This window comes from Mugil cephalus, chromosome 6, assembly GCF_022458985.1.
Source record: "Mugil cephalus isolate CIBA_MC_2020 chromosome 6, CIBA_Mcephalus_1.1, whole genome shotgun sequence".
NCBI classification, from domain to species: Eukaryota; Metazoa; Chordata; class Actinopteri; order Mugiliformes; family Mugilidae; genus Mugil; species Mugil cephalus.
The window spans coordinates 12,041,077-12,064,184 of NC_061775.1; the positions used below are offsets into that span (position 1 = coordinate 12,041,077).

Here is a 23,108-nt window from a genome sequence, read left to right on the forward strand (position 1 = left end):
AGTTAGGTGGTGGAGATGGGATGGGTAGAGAGGGAGGGGGGGTGGCAGATACTAGAGACAGGATGAACTATCCGAAATTTGATCTGTGTGAGCACAGATAGGACCAAAATAATGTTAAATCACAGACCCTGCGGTGCCACATGTGTCCCAGCTGAAAATGGTAACAGATGGAGATTTATTACCGGAGCTTTTCTCAGTTGAGAAAAATGGCACTTGGCTACAACAAGTAAAGGCAGCAGGAGGAAAATGTGTGGCATCTGTGGAACGCTGTTTTAAACTCACCAGTGACAACAAGGAAGGCAAAAATGTTTACCAAGATATCTTCCCATGTAAAGACATCTTGGAAATATACTTAAAGTTGCATGTATGCGACACTTTATTAGAGCTAAACTTGGGTAACCAGCTGCTCTTGTGAGCGGCTACAACATTTCCTTTCATGTGAGATGCTCCAAATATTCAGAACTTCTTCATGAGGTCTTGATGCACAAAGTATAGCCTATAGCACAATGCTGCTGTTTGTCTGCCATAAAAGACATATTTGCCTGATGAATAAAGGAAAACAGACTCACATGGTGTCAGTCTAATCCTTATGGCTGCGGATAAACATCATGAAGACGCTGTGGTCATGGGAAAACACTCCAAGCGTTTACACAGACTGTTCCATAGGAGCGCTGAATTACAAAGATCCAATAACATTTTTCACAAGTGCAGTCACAATGGTTCTAAGGTCATGTGTCTTCACTATATATGCGCTCTTAAAACCAGTAGGTTTGGTTTGATATGATCAAATCACTTTCAGTTATTAACAGGGAAATGTTTCAGTTTCTCAATCATTTACATTGGCTTTCACTAGGCTTCAATTCTTCTCAAGCGTACGGTGCTTCTTCACACCTCCAGCAGACACAAAGCAGCGTTGTCATTTATTCATAGTTGTGTCACTGGTGATGTGATGTGCGTCCAGTATTTACTTCTGTAATTTGAATTTCGTGAACTTTTTATTCCTTGCAGCCAAGTGCAGTCATCGTAAACCTTAAAATATAATATATACGGGTCGTGTTATGTGGCCCGAAGTAGCGTTTATGTCCAAATTAACCATGTGGAGTTTTTATTCACCTTTATTACCAGAAATGTTTCTTTCGCTGCAGCAAACAGCGCAGCAGTGAGATTACACCGTGTGCGGACAATTCTGCGTTTAAAGTTGTAGTTTCTAAAATAACTAATGTCAGGGTGGAAATAACTCAGTAACCTAGATGATGACTAAAGACGTTTCCTTTCTGTGAGCGAGAGAAACTTTACTGCTCACTATGTCCCACAGCTCGTATGATGTCGCCACGTCAGGATGTACACACATCAAACAGTTTGTGCTTCTGTTATTGCCCATTAGAGACACAGCCTACAATAACATTCAACTGCTGGCCCTAGATGCATCTGGAAACACGCTTGTCAACTTAAAGCTGGATCTGATCACTGAGGAAGGATGTTAAATAGGAAACCCACAGAGTTTCCTATTTAAACCCCACCAGTCCCTTAGAGCTGAGGAAGCTACGCAGATGAGTAGTCTTCTCAAAACTCTACATGGCAAACTGCCTTTCTTGAACGCCTTTGCGACATTACCTGATACCTGTCGGACTAATCGAACCATATCTTAGTAGGAGTATTAAATAAATGAAAAGTGAATGTTTGGTATCTATCTTATACTTGACAAGCTGCACTAAGACCTGATGTCGTGTGAAAGGATGCACTTTGTTGGCACTGCATATCCAAAGCATTTACTCTAATAGAAGTACAAAACACAAGACATTTTTTTTCATATATCACATATATTAAGAATTTTAATCTATTACGTGAAATGTTAAGGCATACATACAAATGTATCCTTTACAAAAGTTCACAGCAACATTAAATTGGGTCAACCAGCTCAAGCAAGGAACCATAACGAAACCTTTTGTATTTGTCGTCACTTATAACTTAAAGGCAGAGTACATCTTTGGCATCAGGAAACAAAACAATTACATATACAGAAATGAAAAAAAAAATATATATATATATATTAACTTCTCTCACTTCAAATAGCCATTCATGTAAACACATTCCAAAATAAGTAACTCAAACTAACACACTGCACTGACCAGCAAATGCACTGTGATGATACATTTGATGAACAAGCTTGAGGGGTAATATCACTTACATGTAAGGTGTCACACGCCGTTTCTACAGAATACCGCCGCTGACAGCGTTGTCAACAACAGTGCTAATATTTCGAAACTGGAAGACAGCATGTTAGCATCATCAGAAACCCCCTGATTTGCCGCCTAAAGGGCAGAATAAATCAGAATTGTCGGGACATTCCAGTTAAATACAAAACACATTCCTTGAAAACGGGAGTCTACATTCAGCAGTGTTCAGTGATCCTGCATTACGCAGGGAGTAATAAATAGAAAATTCCATGGTTAAGCATATAGTCAGCCGAGAAATGTGAGATACTTGAGCAATGGAGAAAACGGCCGAATATAACGCAGTAATGGGGACGACGAGTGGAGCGGCAAATGCGGGCCAATAATAGTTGACCGTTTCCGTGCTCGTGGCGGAACCAGCCACCAGTGCTCAGAAGAAATAACCAGTCCCAGAAAAGGAATCATGTGGAGAATGAGTGCCATTTTAACAAGGGCGAGGGGTCAGACTTTAGATAGCCTTTTTCTTTAACGGGAGCATTCCCCCAGTGAGGAATGTGAGAAGATTAGCTCCAGCATGTCATCGGAGCGGAGCGAAATGCTGGCCGGCCGCCATGTGAGGCCCCAAACATTAACCCGGGATCTGGAAAATTAGACCCCAGTGAAACGCTGTCAATCCTCGCAGGCTTTTTTAAGACAGAAATGAGCAGGCATTCTGTAGCCTCTGCATTCAGGGGAAGTTTCCAAATCCTCTGCTGAGCTGTGAGCAGAGCCCCCGAATGTAAAGAGGGGAGCAACTGTTAATTTAGGTGTGAGTAGTCATGTCAAACCGAACAACCTTCTAACGCGACGCGTGAAAACTGTAAATTTATAAATATTCTCACTACTTTTAGAGGGCATGGAAACAGGTGATGCTACCGAAAGATTCAACATACACCAAACTAAAGAGAGACTAGCCGCATAGATAATGCAGGAAATTGAGTGACTCGTATATACCTTAAATAGTAGAACACACCAAGACGAATGTTCCTCACCACTCAAACAGGAAACTCACATCACAATATGAGCAGCATTTACAAATATAAATACAAAACATAACTAAAAAACAAAAAAATATGCACAAAATATGCACAGTCAGCAGCCCAGTTCACATCATGATGCAGAATACTGTCCAGGTACCACGAAGAACTCCAACTGTCCATCTGTGAATTGTGCAGAAACAGTGGAAGGAAAGCTCAGCTCTCTTCAACACACCGTGCCACACTCTGGAGTCCACCTGCACGTCGAAGGAAGGCCTTTAACGCCTCAGTCATTAGATTCTGTGTCTCTGGCCGTCGCCGTCACATGAGCTGCACTGAGAGCTCAGATGAGGATTTCGACCGCCTCTGCGTCTGAGCCGTTGATGCTCTTCAGTCGTGCCGCCGGATCCTCAGAGACGTCTGCAGTCGAGACAAAACGAGTGGATTAGAAAAATCTTGTTGGTAGGCTAACGTGAGTACGTCTGTGATGCTTCCTATTAGCAAAGCTGCACACGGACGCAGTGCTTCACAAAACAATGAACCCACCAGCAATAGCTGCTGAGGTGACCTCAGGCGTCTTTAGCTTGCTGGGCTCTGCTGTGACCTCAGGCTCCCGTGGGGCCTCGTCACTTTGGGTGCTGCAGTCTCGGCTCGGGGCCTTGGCCACGATGAAGGTCTGGGGCTGCAGAACAGCAGCAGCTGTCTGGTCATCTGAGAGGCTCTTTGCTACAAATGCAGACAAAGAGAGGACACTGTTTAATTATCCACTTACACTCACGAACATCTGCCCTGCCGAATTTTTCCCATGACTATTCTGGATCGGGCTATTCTTGAGTGCGAGATGATATGCATTCCAGTTTAAAAACATGAGGCCTATTTGAGTAACACCAAAGGGCTGTCTTCTACTCCCCGGGTTTTTTGGGACGTGTACATTCTGTCTGGCGTCAGTACATTCAGTCTGACAGTTGTGATAACATGTGACATTAACGATGCGAGATTCCTCAGCCTGCTAGGGGGCAAAAACTCACCTTTACTGTCCATGCTGCTGGTTACTGTGTTGATGGACGGGACAGATCTGGCCGGACGAAGTCCCTGTTTCTCCAACTTGCCCTGCTCCAATCTGGAGCGCTGCTGGAGTACTTTAATCACAGCATCCTTCTCCAGGAGCTGAGCATGAAGGGCACGGATCCTAAGCACAAAGAACAAAAATCATATACATCATGAATTCAGAACGCCCTGAAACAAAACAAATGAAAACACAGAGGGAGCTAGACAGAACAGAGACGCAGAGAGATGAGTACCTGTTCTCCATCTCCTGATGTCTTTGATTCGACAGAGGCAGGTCCTCATTAAAACTGCTGTTCGGTGAATGCCGTGGCGAATGGTTGATGATGGTTGTATCTCTAAAAAATAAAAGAAAGAGCTGTTAACATACTTCACCCTTTAACTTGACTCCGTTTATTGTGAACTCTTTGTAACATTGGTACAGTGTTCCTCATACCTCTGTGCTGCAGCGGTGGCGGCCGCATCCATTGCAAACTGCCTCATGGTGCTCTCCTCCAGGTACTTTTGCTCCCACTTGGTGATGTCTGCCTCCAGGGCCAGAATGCGCTCCTCTTTCTCCCTCAGCAACATGGACGAGCTCAGTTCTGAAGCCGAGGGGTCAACTGTCTGGTTCTGGGTCTGAGATGAGAAACAACAGTTAACTACCTGTGAGATGCACCAGGTATGTCAAGCAGACTTGTGTCTTTACACACATCCATCGTACAGATGTGATCATATTGAACGATCTCCTCACCTGCTGCGCCCTGAGACTTTTTAGTTCCTGCTCCAGTCGAATGCGCAGCCGCAGCTCCAGCGTTTCCCTCTTCTCGCAGGCCGCCTGCAGCTGAGCCAGTGCGCTCTGCAGCCTCTCCACTTTCTTCACGTAGGCCCTCTTCCTCTGCAGCTCTTCCTCCAGCTGCCGGTTGCGGGTTTGAGCCGAGCCCAGAGCCTGCTCCAGCAGCTCCCGTCTCCGCTGGCATTCGTCCCCAGACGCTTGCAGATGTTGAATCTGCCTCTCGAGACATTCCCGCTCCCGCTGCTGCTCCTCATCTGAGATGCAGAAAGGACAGAGACAAGAGGTTAACCGGAGCAAGGTGGAGTCACATGTTTCTGGAAGTTAACATCCACTTAGAATAACAGCGTCTTCTAAGAGGTCAGAGGAAGGCTACGGCGACTCTCCAGCGGTCGTTCCTCGGGTCAGTCAAGTGACTTCACAAGCAACCAGGCGAGGAGTCGCATTTTGAACGGAATGTGACCCAACGAGGGAGGTTCGTTTTCGTGCAGCTATCGAGGCCTGTGGTGCAACGGCGAAGCTTTTGAGGTTCTTGTAAAACTCTCAATCAATATTAAGACACCATGAAATATTTCTCGTTCTCTAATTAAAAGCTCACCCTCGTTTTAATGAGCCCCTTCTAGAAGGGAGAGCCAGTCTATCCGGTGTGCCACTTTAAAAAGGGGGCTGATTACACAACATGAGTGCATGCCTGCGGAGGGAATGCAGACTTCCTCTTATCCACTTACGCACACAGGCATAGCTTTGTACTGGCAAAAGCTCTGGAATGCTTCTAAGGACGTGAAGTAAACAAGCAGCTCAAAATATATCTCAAGAGGTTCTTGTAGCGAAAAATATATAAACTACAGTCCACATCCCGCTATTGATTTCTCACTTGTGGGTTTTATTCTGTTGCCTCGAGATAACATTTCAATCACATGTCTATGGAAACTACGGAAGTACGATAACTGCCATTCCAGCTACCGCTGAATTAAAGGAAATTGAAAAACGGATTCATTAATTTCTGTATAGAACTAAAAAGGAAAAAAAGAAATATTCACAACTCAGCAATAACCATCAAGCCACTGAGTAAAGAAATGTCCAAACAAGGAGAAGGAGCTAGCCAGGGGTCAGTCTGAGTTGGGTCGGGATGACCAGTAGTGCCAGACTTATTAGTTCTCCTTGAGGAGGGAAGTCCGCAGTGATGCAAAACTTAGCAGAAGAGTGGGAGGGGTGGCATTCCTAATGGCGGAACAGCCTGAAACATCTAAAAGATATTCAAGGAATCCAGGCCGCATTTACTGCAGCTATTAAAAATGTCTGCCGTCTAAGGACCAAGAGCGACTCTTAACAATGTGTCCCGAGATGTAGCCCCGCATCACGAAAGGAGGAAACCAATCCCTGCTCAACTATGTTCCTGCCATTGTTAAGTGCTTCACAAAGAAGCAGATCGTCTTAAATCTGTCATGAACCACGGTGTGAGGGAGTGTGTAAAGGAAGGCCGGTGCAGAGATTCACTCACTTTGCTCCAGGAGCTTCACAAAGACACGCTGCTTCTGGTCTGTGGACTCGGCTTCCTTGGCCGCTCTGTGTTTGGTGGCTGTGTCGAGTTGTTCTGGACAGAAGGCAACAGGCAAAACATAGAGGTTACACATGGCAATAATTAAAAGAAAACAGTTGTGCTTTTTAGACAGATCAGTGGATACATACCTCTCAGGTCCCTGTTGAAGTCGTGCAGCCTCTTAATCTCTGCCTCTAGCTTGTTCCTCATCGTCTTCTCCAGGGTTTCCCGTTTGGCTGAACCTTTCATCAGGGTCTCGTAAGCCTCAGATATCCTCTGAATCTCAATCTCCAACTGGGAGGAAAACGTGAGAAGAAGATCAGCCTCTGCGAGAGGAGCCCACATTTATATTTGCCTTGACTGTGGTTGCAGATGTTGGTATCAGCGAGTCAAATGGCTTTTTAACTCTACTCATAATTGCATATGGGAATGAACATTCCTCAGTGAGCACTTGTGGGCACCAGGTGTCAAAACATTTATGTCCTAACATGGGGATATGCCGAAATGTTTTGAAAGACCAAGGGGATGGGACGTGCCATTGGCATTCCAGAAATAGTGAGAAACACCTCCTCCCTCAAATGAACCAATCACGCGGATCTCACCGCTGTGTATACGAGATATTAGCCACCAGACGGCTTATCGCCTTGACATGTGCCAGCAAGAAATGATTGTTTTCCACACCCCTCTATGAGCCAACCGTTTCATTCATTGCGTCCCTCGCTCACCTTTTGCAGCCTGGCGGCCTTCTCTGCGTACACTTCCAGCTCCTTCCTGAGTCGCTCGTTCTCCCGAATCAACACGTCACTCTGTGCTGAGTTATTGCCGGAGGCTGCTGTGTTGTGAGCCACCTGGGACTGAGCAGACACATACCTGCGGAGGGGAGATATGAATAATTCATTACCACGCTGCTGAAAACCACAAGAAGCGCCGAAAGCAGGCATTTATTGGAGCCGTTACTTTTGGAAGTGTTCCACGCTCAAAGTAAATCCTAAACGCACGTTTGAGTGTGAGGTTTACCTGTGGTTCTGAGAGAAGAAGGGGGGAGGAGGCTCTCTGTGGTACTGCACATGCTCCTGCGAGTGGCTGAGCATGTACTCAGGAAGCCTGGCACAGAAAGGGTAGTCTGGAGGTGGCCCGCGCTGGTCCACGCACCTTTGGGGCCCTTGTCTTTCCGATGCCATGGCATTTGTGGCATAATTATTATTATGATACAGCTGTGGATAGCTGTACGAAGAGCTCATGGCGAGAGTTTCTCTGTGTCCATTCCTCTCCAGAGAAAGCTGCATGAGCCTCTCACTCAGAGAGCGAGCATGCTCTCTCTTCAGGTCCCACTGTCCCTCGTTTTGACTTCCCATTATGTCCATGCTGTGGCCGTCCTGCTCCGCCTGACCCTTGCGAGAGATCAGGTACTGGGAGTGGGCTTTGGCCTCTTCATAGGTCGGCAGCTCCTCTCCGTGGAGCTGGTACAGGTGGCACACGGGGCTCTCGGAGTGCAGGCACTCTCCCTGGTGCTCCTGGCCCTGGGGCTCCTGCCGCGTCGACATCTGGATGTAGTGGGTTTCCTCCTGGGTCAGGCTCTCCAGCGAGGAGCGAGGACTGCCCGTGCCCCCTCCGCTGCTGCCTCCGCGCAGGGCCTGCTGCTGGATCGCCAGAAGCGTGCGGGTGTCCGTCAGGTTTCCGTAGCGCAGCTGCTCTTGAATGAGACGGTGTAGCACCGTTCCAGAGGAGCCCTCAGCAGTTCTCATTTCAGTCAGTGAAAAATAAAATATTGATGCGGCAGTGTGTAGACTTCACAACTCACAGATCTGAAGGGAGAACAGTGATCAAGGTCAGACTCAGGATGGCACAACATCTGTTGGTTGTATTTCAAGTACGAGCCACGACTAACACCGGCCTCCTTGGCTGCTAGAATTGACACCTCTTCTGTTGCACAATGCCCTTTGCTGTAAGTGCATGAGCCGTTACTGGAAATACCCATAACAGTGATGTCACAACAGATCCAGTTTTAATGCCCGCATACTGTGACACATAACTTTCTCCATTCAGGTATAATACTGGCAGTTGCATATGACAACAAAACAACAAAGACTCACTCCCCATATCTGACACGAATCTAAATGAGGTTTTACCCAAACTATGCTGAAAGAACACTAAAATCATTATATTTAAATTCCCTACATAGCTTGTTTAATTAATTAAACTAGTTTAACGTACATGAGTGTTGCATTACATTCTACAACAAGCTCTTAATTTAAATATATTTATCTGTGCATTCAGGATCCGCTCCGGTAAATATAATCCTACCAAAATAAACATGTGATCCACCGGGAGGTCCGCTTCCAACAAACTCGGAAAACTAAACTATAAACCCAGCTGTAAATACTGCGCCATCCCGAGAGCCAACGGGGCTTCAGCAGTCATCCGACATCCACACATACCCCGGTCCACAGCGGCTCGGAATAAGCTAGTTAAACAAAATGTTAAACTTACCAAAAAATTATCACAGTCTCATCAGGCTGAAAGCGGACTTGTAGTATCTCAGTTCAATGCTGTTTTTTTTTAAAAAAAATGTCCACGAGTTTCCAGAGCTGGTTTCCTCCATGTACGTGTGTCTGTGTGTTTGTGTGCGTTCGCGCCGACGGGCAGCAGCAGACTGAGCGCACTGGAGCTGCGAGGCGCACTAATAAATAACTGAGAGCCGATTGTTCGCCGCGGCTGGAATGACTGGAATGTAAAGGCTCCGAGTCCCTGTGGGATCAAAAGCAGAGCACAGGGGAGGGGGTGGAGGAGGAGCCGGAGGAGGAGGAGGCCGAGGAGGAGGAGGGTGGTAGGTAGGGAGGAGAGGAGGAAGGGGGGGCCAAAATTTGGATTCAAAACAGCAGCGCAACCTCGGCTCGCTTCTGTGTCATGTAAAAGAGTCCGTTGTTTTTTTTTTTTTGTTTTTTGTTTTTGTGAGGTTTTAGGAATTCAGTCTCTCCAGATCCTGTAGTTAAAGAAGAGTTAAGCCCTTCGAGTCGTCTATAGGCGCAGCGTAGTGATTATGAGACTGCGGGAGATATTACATCGCTACCAAAGTCTTGAATGAATATTAGGAAATTGTGTTGAAAGAAAAATAGTGAATGTAAAAATTACAAACATGCTGAAAGCTGATGAAAGAGTTGGGAATCTGCAGCTGATAAATCATATAAAGGGAAACAAAAGAAAAGAGGAAGGATCCACATCCCCAATTTCTCACCACAAATTGTGGTAGATACTGTTTTTTTTTTGTTTTGTTTTTTTACTTTTTGAATTTGTTGTTCATTAAATGTGAGGAAATCATGAAAAAAAAACTTTACAACAGTTTCACAGATGTTGTATTCAAATACTTTTCACCCGAAATAAATAAGCAGGCAACATTCTGAATATGGTTTAGATCAGAAAACCGAACACTTTGACTTTTTATTTTGCTTGACAGATGCCTTAAATGGTTAGCTGATGGGTGAATATATGTATCATAAGATCAAAGCATAGTCGGAGTCACATCTCATTTTGATTTGTGGTAAGTCATTCTGGACAGTATCCCAAGGATGTGGATTTTATATATATATATATAATAAAAGTTATAAACAAACTTGATATCAGATTCCATTGTCACCACCACAATGAGGCGGTGGTGCAAGGCACTGTCATATAACCGAGATGTGGATTAATCATTATTTCTTGAGCAACCTTTTGTTTACATGTGCCTGGTAAATATTTAAGCCGCGGCCCGTGCCACTTAATTGCAGAGTGTGTGTCTGTGTGTGGACACGTAGGGAGAGGGGTGGGTGCGAGGCGTGCTGCCTGCCAGCTGTCCGTGGACCGAAATCCCCTTCCCCTCCTTCAATAAGAGCTCTGAGAGATGCATTGTTCCCCCGCTCCCCCCCTCAAAAAAAAGCAGACATGACGGGGGCAGCCGTGCCATCTGCTGCTCTCCCCTGCACGATTAGCACCAGCTATATGCTTCATTCACACTTACATGCATGTGGATGGAGGCACATCAGCTGGCGGCGGGGGTTGGGGTCGTGGTGATGTTATTGAGTGCGGCCTCTTTTGCATGAAAAGCATCATCCTAATGGGCTGGTTGGGAGATGGCTGGGGGAGAACAAGTCCCCTCCTGTTAAGGTGGTGGGAGTCAGCAGACAAAGCTGCAGGTTAGCTCACCTCAAACGCTCGGAGGCAAACGTGCTGATTTGCATGGCAGTTTCAGTCCAACAGTTGGTAAAGAATGCTGCGCGACTGATAAGAGTGAGCGGGTTGTATTCACGATTGAGCTGGGTCATCTAGATAAGCGCGGGTTTATAACACCTCGCTGTGTTGCTCTACGTAAAATTGATATTTTATGTGACTCATATATGGGCATTCAAAATTAAGTTATAACCGGGAAATGGTCGCTTGGATTAGCGCAAAGACTGAAAATAGGAGGAACCAGATATTACCCAGCTCTGTACAAAGGTAGAAAATTACGTTTAATTAAAGGTGGATCTACCAGCACCTCTAATGCCCACTAATTTTTCTTTGATGGATCTCTGCAACATCATATATAGTTATAGTATTTCTAAGACAGTTGTTTCATGATGTCTTGCTACCATCATAAATCGTGGCTCTTGTTTTAACCATGTTGCACAAATGAAAGTAGATAAAGGTTGTGGGATATCTTTGGGTCAAGTCAACAGCTGGCTGTGATCCTAGGCGATGGCCATGTGTCCCACTCTATTGGCACCTTTCTTTTCAACACATGCACGATTGTGCATGTGCTTATCAGGCGGCAGAGCGGTTAGAAAAATGTGCTGGCAATATGTGGCACCTGTATGATGCTGCTTTGAAAGGACTGAAGACATCTACAAAAAAAATCTGATAGAGTAAATTACAATGCAGACTTGATCAGTTTCTGAAACTATAGCATCATTATTACAGCGTCTCTGAACTAACAGCAGGGCTTAACCTCCTTGGACATGTCATTGTTATTTTTATAAATACACTCAGTGTCAACAGGTTTAAAAAAAAAAAAAAATACTGGATTAATTCAATTCCTTGGAAGTTACAGTTCTAACGAATCCCACTCCAGACTAGAAACACAAAAATACTTTCCTGCTCTATCAAAGCACTTCAAATGAGATGGAAACTGTATATACTAAGACTTGGATGGAGTGAATCAGATCACAACGTCACACTGAATTACAAATATCAACAGACACGCAAGGAAGCAATCTGGTTTAGTGTAGTTTGTGTGGGAAAAAAATGGTTTCTTTTCTCTCTGACACATAACTGAAGACACGTACAGCAGATTTTAAACAAGTTTGCCATCAGAAACATCTTTCATCAGGGATTACAGGCATCCCACTTTTAAACACATGACCATCAGGAGTGACATTTAAGATCAGCCATTTGAACCTGTTAATGGCCTGGCCTGGCCTGGCCGGGGTAACACAATGCAAACTGTGATCTGGGAGCGCCGGCCTTGTTATGTGAGGTGGGACAAGCTAGGCGCTTGAGCAGCTCCTTTTGTTTTCCTGCAAAGGAGGAAATGGCCGCATTCCTCACATTACCATGTGCATGGGGTCTGACTGAGGCTCCGAGTCTGGTGTTATAGTGGGGAAGACAGGAGGACGGCCACCAGTCACTGACATTTTCTTTTAATGGGGGTTTCTCTAATGAATAACCCTGCTGCATGGTTGTCCTAATTCATAACCTCAGACCTTTTCTTATCTCACAATAGGAATGAATGACTTATGGCTTTGTAAATAAAGTGAGCTGAACACTCAAATTTGGATGTGTGTTCACATTTGATTCCCTGAACTAAAATCAGAGATCAAAATGAGGATGCCTCCTAAATGTAGTGGATATATTTCAGGTCTGAGCAGACGTCATTAGAGACGTCTAACATTCGCTTCCTCTCACTGTGAATAAACTGGAGGTGAAAAACATTTGACTTGTATCCATATTAGCGCAAAGCTACCTCTCACACCACTCATTCCTCACGATTTCGTAAATAGTAAATGTCATTAAGTCAATAAATGACAGTGAACCAGCAAGAAATTCCAAACAGGACTACGCCTGTGGGTGATGCTGTTTACAGATAAGGCAAGGCACATATTTTCATGATTGCAATGTGGGCTTGCTGCTGCAACGGCGTTTACTAAACTCCACTCAACTTCAAATCCTCATTCTGTAAAAATGCAACCTGTACTCAAGATTCAAACTGACAAGTGTAAATACCTACAGTCACTAACAATATATAACAATTGGGTATTCCGCGTTATTAGTAATAAGAAATGTTTTTCAAGTCATCCAAGGACACTTTACAGAAAGTTGTGCATTTTCAAGTCTGGCGCGAACCCATTTATGAGTACATCCACTTCTATCTGCTGTAGGAACTCTGTCTTTATGGATATATGTGGTTAAAACTGATGAAAGCGGGACATTAGACAGGGCGTAAAACAATACGTGGATCAGGATTCAAGCCATTTGTTTGCATCCATTGGTCTTTAAAACAATTGATAGATATGAAGTTAATTTAAAAAAACAAACAAACACAAATGCTGCTGTGAGCAGTTAATATAAATGCTCTGTGATTGTTCATCTGTCAATTGCAACACCTTCTAAAGACTTAATAATAAGACTTTAAATGTATTACATTGTACAGTACACTGGAGACACACCCTCCATCCCAAAGTACTATGGACACGGTTCCTGATTCACTGAAAAAGGTACAAAAACATATTTTGTGAAGTGAAATTTGGAGGAAGTTTAGGCACAAAAAACAATGGGTCAGATTAAGAGTAACATTGTGATTTGGGTAAAAATAAGCGCTTAAATAAATGCAATAATGAACGCAGTCAAAGCAGTGGAATGGCCATGGTTAATAGACATTTACAAGTTGAAAAAAAGAAAAATGAAGCCAGTTTTTAACCCATCCATCAACCTAATCTCACAGCCTCACCTCAGTTCCACTTTTGCATACATCATAATTACTACTACATAATTATATCTGCCACATTTCAACTCAACCAATCTAAAAACTTACACAACTATGTTTGCGTAAGACAAACGTGGATGGAGGAACTGCTGATGATTTGTGTGTGTGTATAAAATCTTTAAAACGTACTGCGCGCCCTGCCCATTTGCATGATAAGTGTCCAGTTATTATGTAAGTTTGAAACCTTTGAAACAGTACACTATAAGATTAAAATTTAAAAAACATTTACAAGGTTATTATAGATGCTTTAAATTCCACGTATGTGTTGAGATAAAGTCTGTTGGTTTACTGAATGTGACCGGTGTGACATGTTTGGTGTCGACCAGAGGCTCCTGGCCATCTGCTTTAGCCAGGGGTCAGAAAGCAACTGCTGAGTGATAGTCATCTCTGCACCTCCACCAACATCCTGCTGTCTCATTTGCCTAAACAAATCCGTTTTAGCCAGTCTCCTATGATTGAAACACTCTCGTCATGGGCGTACAAGTAACCACAGGCTCCGTCTCGAAACGGCCACTGGTCAGCAGCTAATCACCCTTAAAGAAAAACACTACGGCCGTCGTTTTCGTTCTCGCCTCCTTGTCTGTGAAGCTCTTCGATTCTTGACAGCTACCTTCAAAGGCAGGTTAAGGCCGACGTCCGTTTCTCGCCTGCATTAAACACAATGGAAGCTTTCAAGTAAAATGCTGTGTCACTTTCACACAATGAATGATGTGTGAATCAAATCCTTTTTTTTTGTTATGGTTGAGTTTCTCTCATTTTAAGGAGTGTCAAGTAGACAAAGATTTGTTTTATTTATAATGGAGGATTAATAATGCAAGTACCAATACGACACTTGAGCCGTGTAATCACCCAGGACAGCTGACGACCACACATTCCTTGTCGTCGCTGTTGCAGAAACCCTTGGAAGACGTCAAGCTCAACTTAGTCATTTCGGGAAAATTAGTGTTTGGCTCACAACACAGGCCGTGTGTCAACACACAACATGAGCATTCTTTTGAATGCTTGAGTTGTGAGTTTCAATGCTGCCTAATGTTTCCCGAAAAAGTAAATAAATGAATAACACCTGAACGGAAACAAGAAGTGACACGGACGAGTCAGAACTGTTTTTTAAGGTTTGAATATATTTCTGGTACATTAAACACGACTGAAGGTGGGCTACGTCCAAAAATAAGGAGGAAAGGAGAAAGGAGGTTTGTGGAAATTCATTGATTTTTTTTTTTTTTGTTAATGGGATATCATGGGGCTCCAGGCAGTGGCAGATGTTTGGGGGAAACAAAGCGCTGCATATCTCCTGCCCTGCAGCTTAGAGACAGATGCACCTGTCAACCCCCCACCATATGGAGTCCGGCAACAGGAATGCAGTGTGTACAAAACAGAAAGAAGACGTGTGCGTACAGTCAGCAGCTCACAAACCCATAGAGAAAGTCGCTGGATATGTACAAAATAAATCAAGCACCCCTTTCTCTCACAGAGAGGACATTTTCAAGTGTAATCGTCCCTTTCTCTGGTCCAGACTGTCGGGCCCATTATGCCACGAGCAGGTGGAAGAGCCATTTAACGTCATGTCAGCTGCAGTTCACTTACAGACGACCACAAGCTGTCGCTGCCTCTGTCAAAAGCACGTCATCTCAATTCACGCCAAAATCCCAAACGAAAGCCACAACAAGCCTGAACAATGGCGCTCACGTTACGCACATGCTTGTGCATACATATAAGCCGGTCTGCCCCTCCCCATTCATGCGGGCCCGGTGCACCCCCTTCGGAGGCAGATGGCCGGGTAAAGCCCGTGGCTTCCCGGACAGATAAAGATGTCTCCTTGGGCCACGATGAGTGGAGAGCCCTCAATCTGCCACATCAGCCACTGAGTGGAGATGGATCCCTCAGTGCTCGAAGCCTGAGAAGAGCCCTGCGTCAGACAGAGAGCAGGTGGTGGCCAGAGAGGCCAAATAGCTCACAGCCCTGATTGTAGACAAGGGTTAAACACTAGGATTTCCACTTTAAAACTGGGAGGAGGGGGAGCTAATGATCACAATTATAACATGAAAGCAAACATAAGGAAAATTACACATCTGAAGGTTGATAAGCACAGTGAAACGATGTTTTTGGCCCAAAGAAATGCTCTGTGATAATTTGTCATAGAGTCAAAAATTGCAATTAATCTAAAAGATAAAATGTATTTATGTTGCAACTGTTAACACTTAATGGATTTTCTGTTAATGATTTGTTAAATAAATTGTAAGACCGCTTATTTTCTTGTAGTTGTACAGCCATTCAGATTATTTATAAATAAAATATGTAGAAATTTGTCATACACGGGATGTTACGCAATGTTTATTGCTGAGATTGTGCATGTTCTTGTGCCATTAGTTTCAATGGGACACGATTCGAGTGCATTACATTTGGGCAAATACATCATTGTCTTATTTGCACACACATAAAATATTATTATGCTTTGAAAAAAAAAATGCACGGCATTGAGAGCAATACTTCTCTAGATCTGTGATGTGTGTGCATGATAAGACTTGATTCAGAGATTCTTTGTTTATTCTTGGATTAACATTGACCTTTCAACAATAGTTGAGTCATTCACCATGTCAGCCAATAGCTATAAAGATAAAGCTTCTGAGGTCGATCTAAATTAGGTCCATCCCCAGAGTATTTGGCCTTGTTTCATCCTCGGACACATTAGTTATTGAATCTAAGTATTGCGGCAAAGGTTATTGTATGAGAGCTGACACAGTTTCCTCTGTCTGCCCCCACCTCTGGCCCAAATGTCTGACTTTGTGTTTCTGGCAATTTGCTCCCATTGTGCTGCACTTCCTGATAGGAGGCACTCTGGAAGACTGGGCTCAGTCAACTGCAAAGGAATGTGACATTCCTTTCCAAAATTACGGATGTTACTTTGGATTTCTGGGCCAGATTTCTGCCACTTTGCCCCGCGGTGTCTGGAGAAAGTGTTTCCGGACTGACGTGCAAGCGAACACTAGAGCGTATATCCTAAACTTTATCCACAATTGACTGCAACAGACAGCTGGACGCCAACAAAGCATTTATTTTCACTGGCAACACACCCATGTATATTGTTATTGTTCCATCTTTGTGCACGTTTCACAACAGGAAAACCAATCTTCCATTCATAAACAAAAAACATACACATTACATTGTTTGGTCGATAATGGTTCGCACTTTACTTACGTGCTCGATGTAAATGCAAGTAAAATGCAGTGATGGCTAATGAATAATCTGAGAGGAATGAATTTGTAGGGATTCACTTCTAGACAGATGTAATCATGTGGTCCATTAGTAACAGAAAAATGCTTTGTAGGTAATCGTCATTTAATGTGGAATTATTATTCATCGTGAGTTGGTTTGTATGACATCATGCCATTCTGGAGAAACTGCATATTATTGGTCCTTACCATGGAACCTCTATGCTGTGGAGCCCTTACATACTACACCTGTTTATAGTTTGCTTGCAGTGAGATTACAGGAAGGAAGAAGCGTGACCACACAATAAAACGCTGGTTACACGTCAATGATTACAAATGAATATGTCACTCTGATTCTTGTTAAGAAAACTGTAAATAAAAACAAACAAAAATAAAAGTAGTTACTATAGTTCTGCCATCTGGTGAGTGCAAGTGACTGCTTTGACCAAATCAATAAAATGACTGAAATTCCTTAAAGTAATGTTGGTTTGCTTTTTAAGAATTAGAATGATCTTTTTTGTCACAAACACTATGAACTAAATCAATAATCTAGTGACAGTTGAATCTACAGCACTAAGATAAAGGTGCTAACACACATCCAGGTGAACACAGGTCCAACTAAGCAAACACAAAGAAGCCACAGGCTTGTGGTGATAACCTCTATCCAGATGGTAGACTGGAGTTAAAGGGAACAGGGAGACAGGAGAAGATAGGTCAAACGTCAAGAATGAGGAAATCCCACCCTGGCCCCAGCAGATAGAGGACAGGAAGCGGAGTCATTTGCATACAAATTCACCCTCGGTGGTGCAACATGTGCAGCTGAGCTGTAGCTAGTGTGTTTAAAGTGTGTGAGGAGACCTGCAGAACACTGATAGCACATTGTCAAGTGGTTATTAAGCACCTGATGACATCCACAGGCCATGGCTGCGAACACTGGGGCAAAGATAAAGAAGAGGAACTTATTTTAAGCCCAGAATTCCCGCTCAACGTGAATTGCGCATTTAACGTAACAGAGCAATTAAGTACACATGCATTAAATGAAACTTTAGCTTTTCCTGGAGATCTCTGGAGGTCACCCTGAAAGCTTATATAAATAAAGGCTCATTCATCAAAAACACTGGCATATTATCCCAACAGCTATGTATACACCGCGATCAAATAAATCATAGAAATGAATGGCTTGGAGTGCATGACTTTTAAACACTTCCAACAATTGTGCATCATAACTCACATGTTTGCGTAATAAATGGATGCCACGCATTCTTGGCCACTCTTTGCATGTTTAAAGGCTTTGTCACATCTTTAAACAAATTGTGTCCATATAATAGGGTTGAATGCCTTTTTCAAACCCTGAATCTGAATCAACACAGGAGGAGCAGCCACGAGAACCTGTTGATTTACGAGGCAGCGGCCCCGCGGAGTGATCACCACAGGTGATGACAATTTTCTCTGTGATCTCCTGCAGCACTGACAATTTTATGGCTTGTGTAATTAAAGACTTAAGTACGCAGAAGCACCAAAGTTGACTCAGGCATGAAAGGAGGGAAGACTACTTAGGGTCAATAATGTTTTAGTCTAACCGAGAAGGTATGTGAATTGGCTTTTTTAAGATTCCAGATAAGGTAGAAAAATGCAGTTTCAAGGCGCTGCACAGTGATTAAAACCTACCATTTCGCTAAGTGCAAAGACGTTTCAAACTACCAAATGTGAAGTAATGGGGAAGAGCGGTTGGTGTAGTGGTAAAGAGCTGGGAACGGTGCAGTTGCTTCAGCTTCCTACTTGAGGGGGGAGCTGGGAGGAGGGGGAGCCATTTCTCATGTGAGAGAATGATCTTGATAACAATGCTATTATCTACCCTCACCTCCTTGTCAAATCAGAGCAGCTGCCTGAAAGTAATGGAGTGTGAAAAGTCTTCCCTCTTGAGGACCAAGAGTGCACACAAACTTGCACAATGCACCACAGTATCTGATTTCTTGTCAGTCTTGTTATTGTGAAAACATACATAATTCTTGATGGTATGTGAGACCGGTGAGATAAAAAAAAATAACTTGAAAGGAACGCTGTGTTTGTATATGCGTTCGCAAAACTTTCTCACTCTTCAGTGGTGGCTTTAAACGGTCACACGTGTTATGTGATAGCAGCTAAATATAAGTGATTTGGATCTAAAGAAAACACTAATTATTTTTTGGTAGAACGCTGATATTTAAGCGAAGCCATCGTACTGCAATTCTAGTAGTAGTTGTTCTTCCTTTTCTTGTTGATGGCCTATTCCCCTATATATTTGTAGTGAAGCGATTCCTGCTCCCTCATCTGTCAGTGTGAACAGCTGAACAGTAAAAGTGCCTTTCTAAACACATGTCACTCAAGCCTCCAAATCACCGCTGAGATGAAAAGACCAGATCTGTATGTTGGTTTTACAACCAAAGGTCACTTTCTCCTCTCTATCCTAACTCGAGCAGATGCTGCCTGTCTTAATATGATGGTTTGGTGACCTCAACGTAAACTATAATAATGCACTTAACAGCACTGATAAAATCAATAGGAACAAACCAAGTAGTTTGACTGGTTATAGTAATAATAATAATAATAATAATAACAACGATTACAATAATACTACTAATAAAAATGATAATGCATTTTATTTGTGGAGACATCCCAAACAGCGCATGTGACTGAATACAGAAAGTGGCAGGTACAGGTAATCCAGGCACACACACACACAGAAGAACTGATTTACACTGTACAACCAGCAAAACCAGATCTTTTCTCCGAACAATTTTACAATTAATCTCTAGAAACGCAACCCTGCACAACCAACATTTCCAACACGTGACCCATGCACACCTATGACCAATTTTACAACCAACATTTCCAACACACAGCACATGCACCAACAACGACCAACAACCAAGTCTGGGAGCGCAACCCTGCACAACCAACATTTCCAACACACAGCACATGCACCAACAACGACCAACGACCAACTCTGGGAGCGCAACCCTGCGCAACCAACATTTCCAACACAAGCTTCATCCACAAAGCCAACAACAACACAACGTGCTCACACACAACAAGAGTCACATATTCACACACTCATTCACAACCACAATGAAATTGTAACCTTAACTAAACCTAACCTAATCTAACCTAACCTGAGAAAACCCAGCAGGCACAGAGAACATGCCCATTGCTACACCATAAAGCGTCAGCCTGGTGGCTTGAGGAGGCAGAGACCTCCTGCTGCAGCCTAGTGGGCTGATCACTGGTGTCTGGGTTTGACAGGTGTTAGAAACAAGTCAGAGAAAGGTCCTACTTAAAAACTCCGCCAGGCGGGATGATGACGGCACGATGACGTCGTAAATACGGCGGTTATCACCCTTATGAATGAAAACAAAGGAGAAACAAGGTCCGACATGACGTCATAATGGCTTCTTCATGACGCCATAATGACGTCACCATGACTAAAACAGTCGCTGCATGTGTATTGTTCTTCAAACCATTTGTGGAAAGCTGTGGGACCCTGATAGTCTATATGTGCACACTTAATCAAAATGCTAACGTTAGCTAATGTCAGTGGCAGTGATGGGCACGTTACTTTTAAAAAGTAATTAGTTATAGTTACTAGTTACTTCTCCCAAAGAGTAGCTGAGTTAATAACTGAATTACTCCAAAAGTAACTAGTTACTAAAAGTAACTGGTTACTTTTACTAAAAGTAACTAGTTACCAGGGGAGGTAACTATTGCGTTACTCTTCGTTTTTTAAGTTTAAATATGTCTAATAATTTGGATTTTTTTCTTAACAGGTTTCACAAGCCAGTTGCATAGAGTACAATTGCATAGACACGTACTTACCCAGAACTTTTAATATTTATTGCACCTCAGACCCCAACTGGTAGACATATACCGCTTTCACACATTGCTTTCACATCGGCAAAAATCCCGGGTCGGATCTCCAGCTGTGAGAGCTGCGTGCCTGTTTTCTCCTCCCTCATACGTCATCGCGTACATTGCAGATAAAGTTGCAGTTTGTTGATGACCTGAAGAATGGACCCGTCAACCCCCAGCTCTTTCAAAAGGCTGCTGATATTAGAATAAATCACTGTGTCCTGCACAGTTCCTGATATCTCCTCCATTTTCTCGGATGCAGAGCGCTGCCATGATGGTTAAAAAAGTGTGGGAGATCGCTCAACAACCCGATAAACACAGTCGCCGTTCACCTGTGCGGTCCCATTAACGATAGTGTAACAACACATTTGATTAAAAATATCTGGCTGACAACCAAGTCGGATGATAACAGACAACTTTAGTTTGTAACGCGCCCCATTTAATGTTGAGTAACGGAAACGACGTTATAACGATGGAAATAGTAATTAGTTAGATTACCCGTTACTAAAAAACATAACGCCGTTAGTAACGCCCTTTATTTTAACGCCGTTATTCCCATCAGTAGTTATAATTGACTTTTAAGGCATCTGTTGTATTAAATTTATTCATCCACTTTGATTTGTATTGCGTCGTGTTATGTGTTATGTGTTCTTCTGCAACCAAACTACCAGCCAAATTACCTGTGTAAGGCTGTAAACTATACAATAACTATACAAAAACATAATCGAACATAATGTAATTACCCAAGTTTTTTTTATGTCAACAATAAAAAAAGCATGTATCAGAGTCAATATAAATGAATATATCAAAAACACAAATTGTTTGCCAAATTTGCCAGTGCTGAATCAAAAAAGAGCGTGCTCCAACTAAAACAGACAGAACATGAAGAGACAAACTGTTCCAGTTTGACTGGTGATTATGAATCAACCCCAAACCATAATTAGAAACACACATCCTGACAGTGTATTGGACATTAACACCACAGTTATACTGAAAGTTGGTCAAGAAATTAAGATATCACCATAATTTTACAACCAATCCTGAGAAATCAATGTCTGAACCAAGTGTAATGACATCAACCTCATCGTGGGAAAACATATCGCTAAAGTAGATGTCTGTATAAGCTCTAATAATTGAGATATTGCAGTGAACTGCACCATGACCACAACTAATAAAAAGCAAAAATCTGAGAAAAGTCTGCCATATATTAGGCCCCAGCGATTTTTCTGCAACCCATATGAAGCCTCAAGGTAAACCAAGAACCAACCAATCTGCAACTTGTACAAAATCCCGCGTTAAGAGAAAACTGAACGTCAAAAACTTTACTTTATCAAAAAGCAGTTGGATACTTTTAGATTTAGCCGTAGGATGATTACTTATTATTTTTTCACGGTGTCATGGAAAGATTTTTTTATTATTTTTTTTTTAACTAGAAAAAAGGAAAGGCGTCACGGCTTTAGGCATTTCTGTTGAAAAGGCGCAAATCAAAACATGTTCAGCTGTTTATATCACTACGGCTGAAAGAATGTAAACTACTTCTTTCCCTTCACCAATTCATCAGCGTATCCCAGGATGCTTGTGGGTGATAGATTGTGATCACTTGCCTTCCATTGTTTTTTATTTATTTTTACTTTTTTTTTTACCCCCTGTACGTTCTTATTTGGGCACAGCCATATCAAGCTGATCACAACTACCTTAGACTGACTGGCACCCTATATTTAATCTCAAAATATCTTTTCATTCTGGATGTGATGGCAGAGTGAAAACCTGGCGAGTCTATTTTAGGGGTATGTGGTGATGTACAACAATATGCAAACGGTTCACACGGTGACTCACATCCAAAATCCAAAAAAACCCTGCATAAAGGTCACAGTCAGTCAGAGCTGTGCATGTGATTGCATAAGACCCAGAGAAAAGAATGAGACCAGTCGTGGATGTTTGTGTTTGCAGGGGGAAAATGTGCAAACTAATTACAAGGGGTCATGCAGACGGATGCCCTCATTAGACGTGATGACAGAGGAATGTGAAATCGTTTTTTTTTGTTTTTTTGTACAAGAGAACCTCAAAGCGGACACACAGAAATAAACTATTTCTGTTCTGACTGGGCTGAACATCAACAAAAAAAAGGGGCTCCATTTCCAAGAATCAGTTTGCTACGACTTTGAAACTATAGGAGACTGTAGAAGGAATTTAGCCCTACTGTACACACAGTTCACCCCAGCTTGTTAAGGGCATGACGTACGGTTTAGATCTTAATTTTCTGATACACAGAGAATGTTCACATCACCGACCATTTACCTAGGAACCAATGTTTTTGTTTTAAATAACCAAGTCATCTTATTAAATTACGCTGTATATGTGCAAGAGTACATGACATCTATATGATAATATAAACACAGACTGAAGTCTTTGTGTAGGAACAAAAAAACTTTATAATCTATATCTAAAGA

The 23,108-nt window shown here is 42.9% G+C and overlaps 1 protein-coding gene across 1 annotated transcript; it reads right to left on the reverse strand.

Annotated features, from left to right (window-relative positions):
* Window positions 1-1,918: 1,918 nt before the first annotated feature.
* On the reverse strand, window positions 1,919-9,295 carry amotl2a (angiomotin like 2a). Its single transcript, XM_047587721.1, has 11 exons — window positions 9,058-9,295; window positions 7,585-8,372; window positions 7,293-7,437; window positions 6,717-6,861; window positions 6,529-6,621; window positions 4,989-5,284; window positions 4,692-4,873; window positions 4,492-4,593; window positions 4,219-4,379; window positions 3,737-3,916; window positions 1,919-3,610 (listed from the first exon to the last, which is right to left on the reverse strand). The coding sequence occupies exons 2-11, from the start codon at window positions 8,310-8,312 to the stop codon at window positions 3,534-3,536; spliced, it is 2,109 nt and encodes a 702-aa protein (XP_047443677.1). The 5' UTR covers window positions 8,313-8,372; window positions 9,058-9,295; the 3' UTR covers window positions 1,919-3,533.
* Window positions 9,296-23,108: the final 13,813 nt, after the last annotated feature.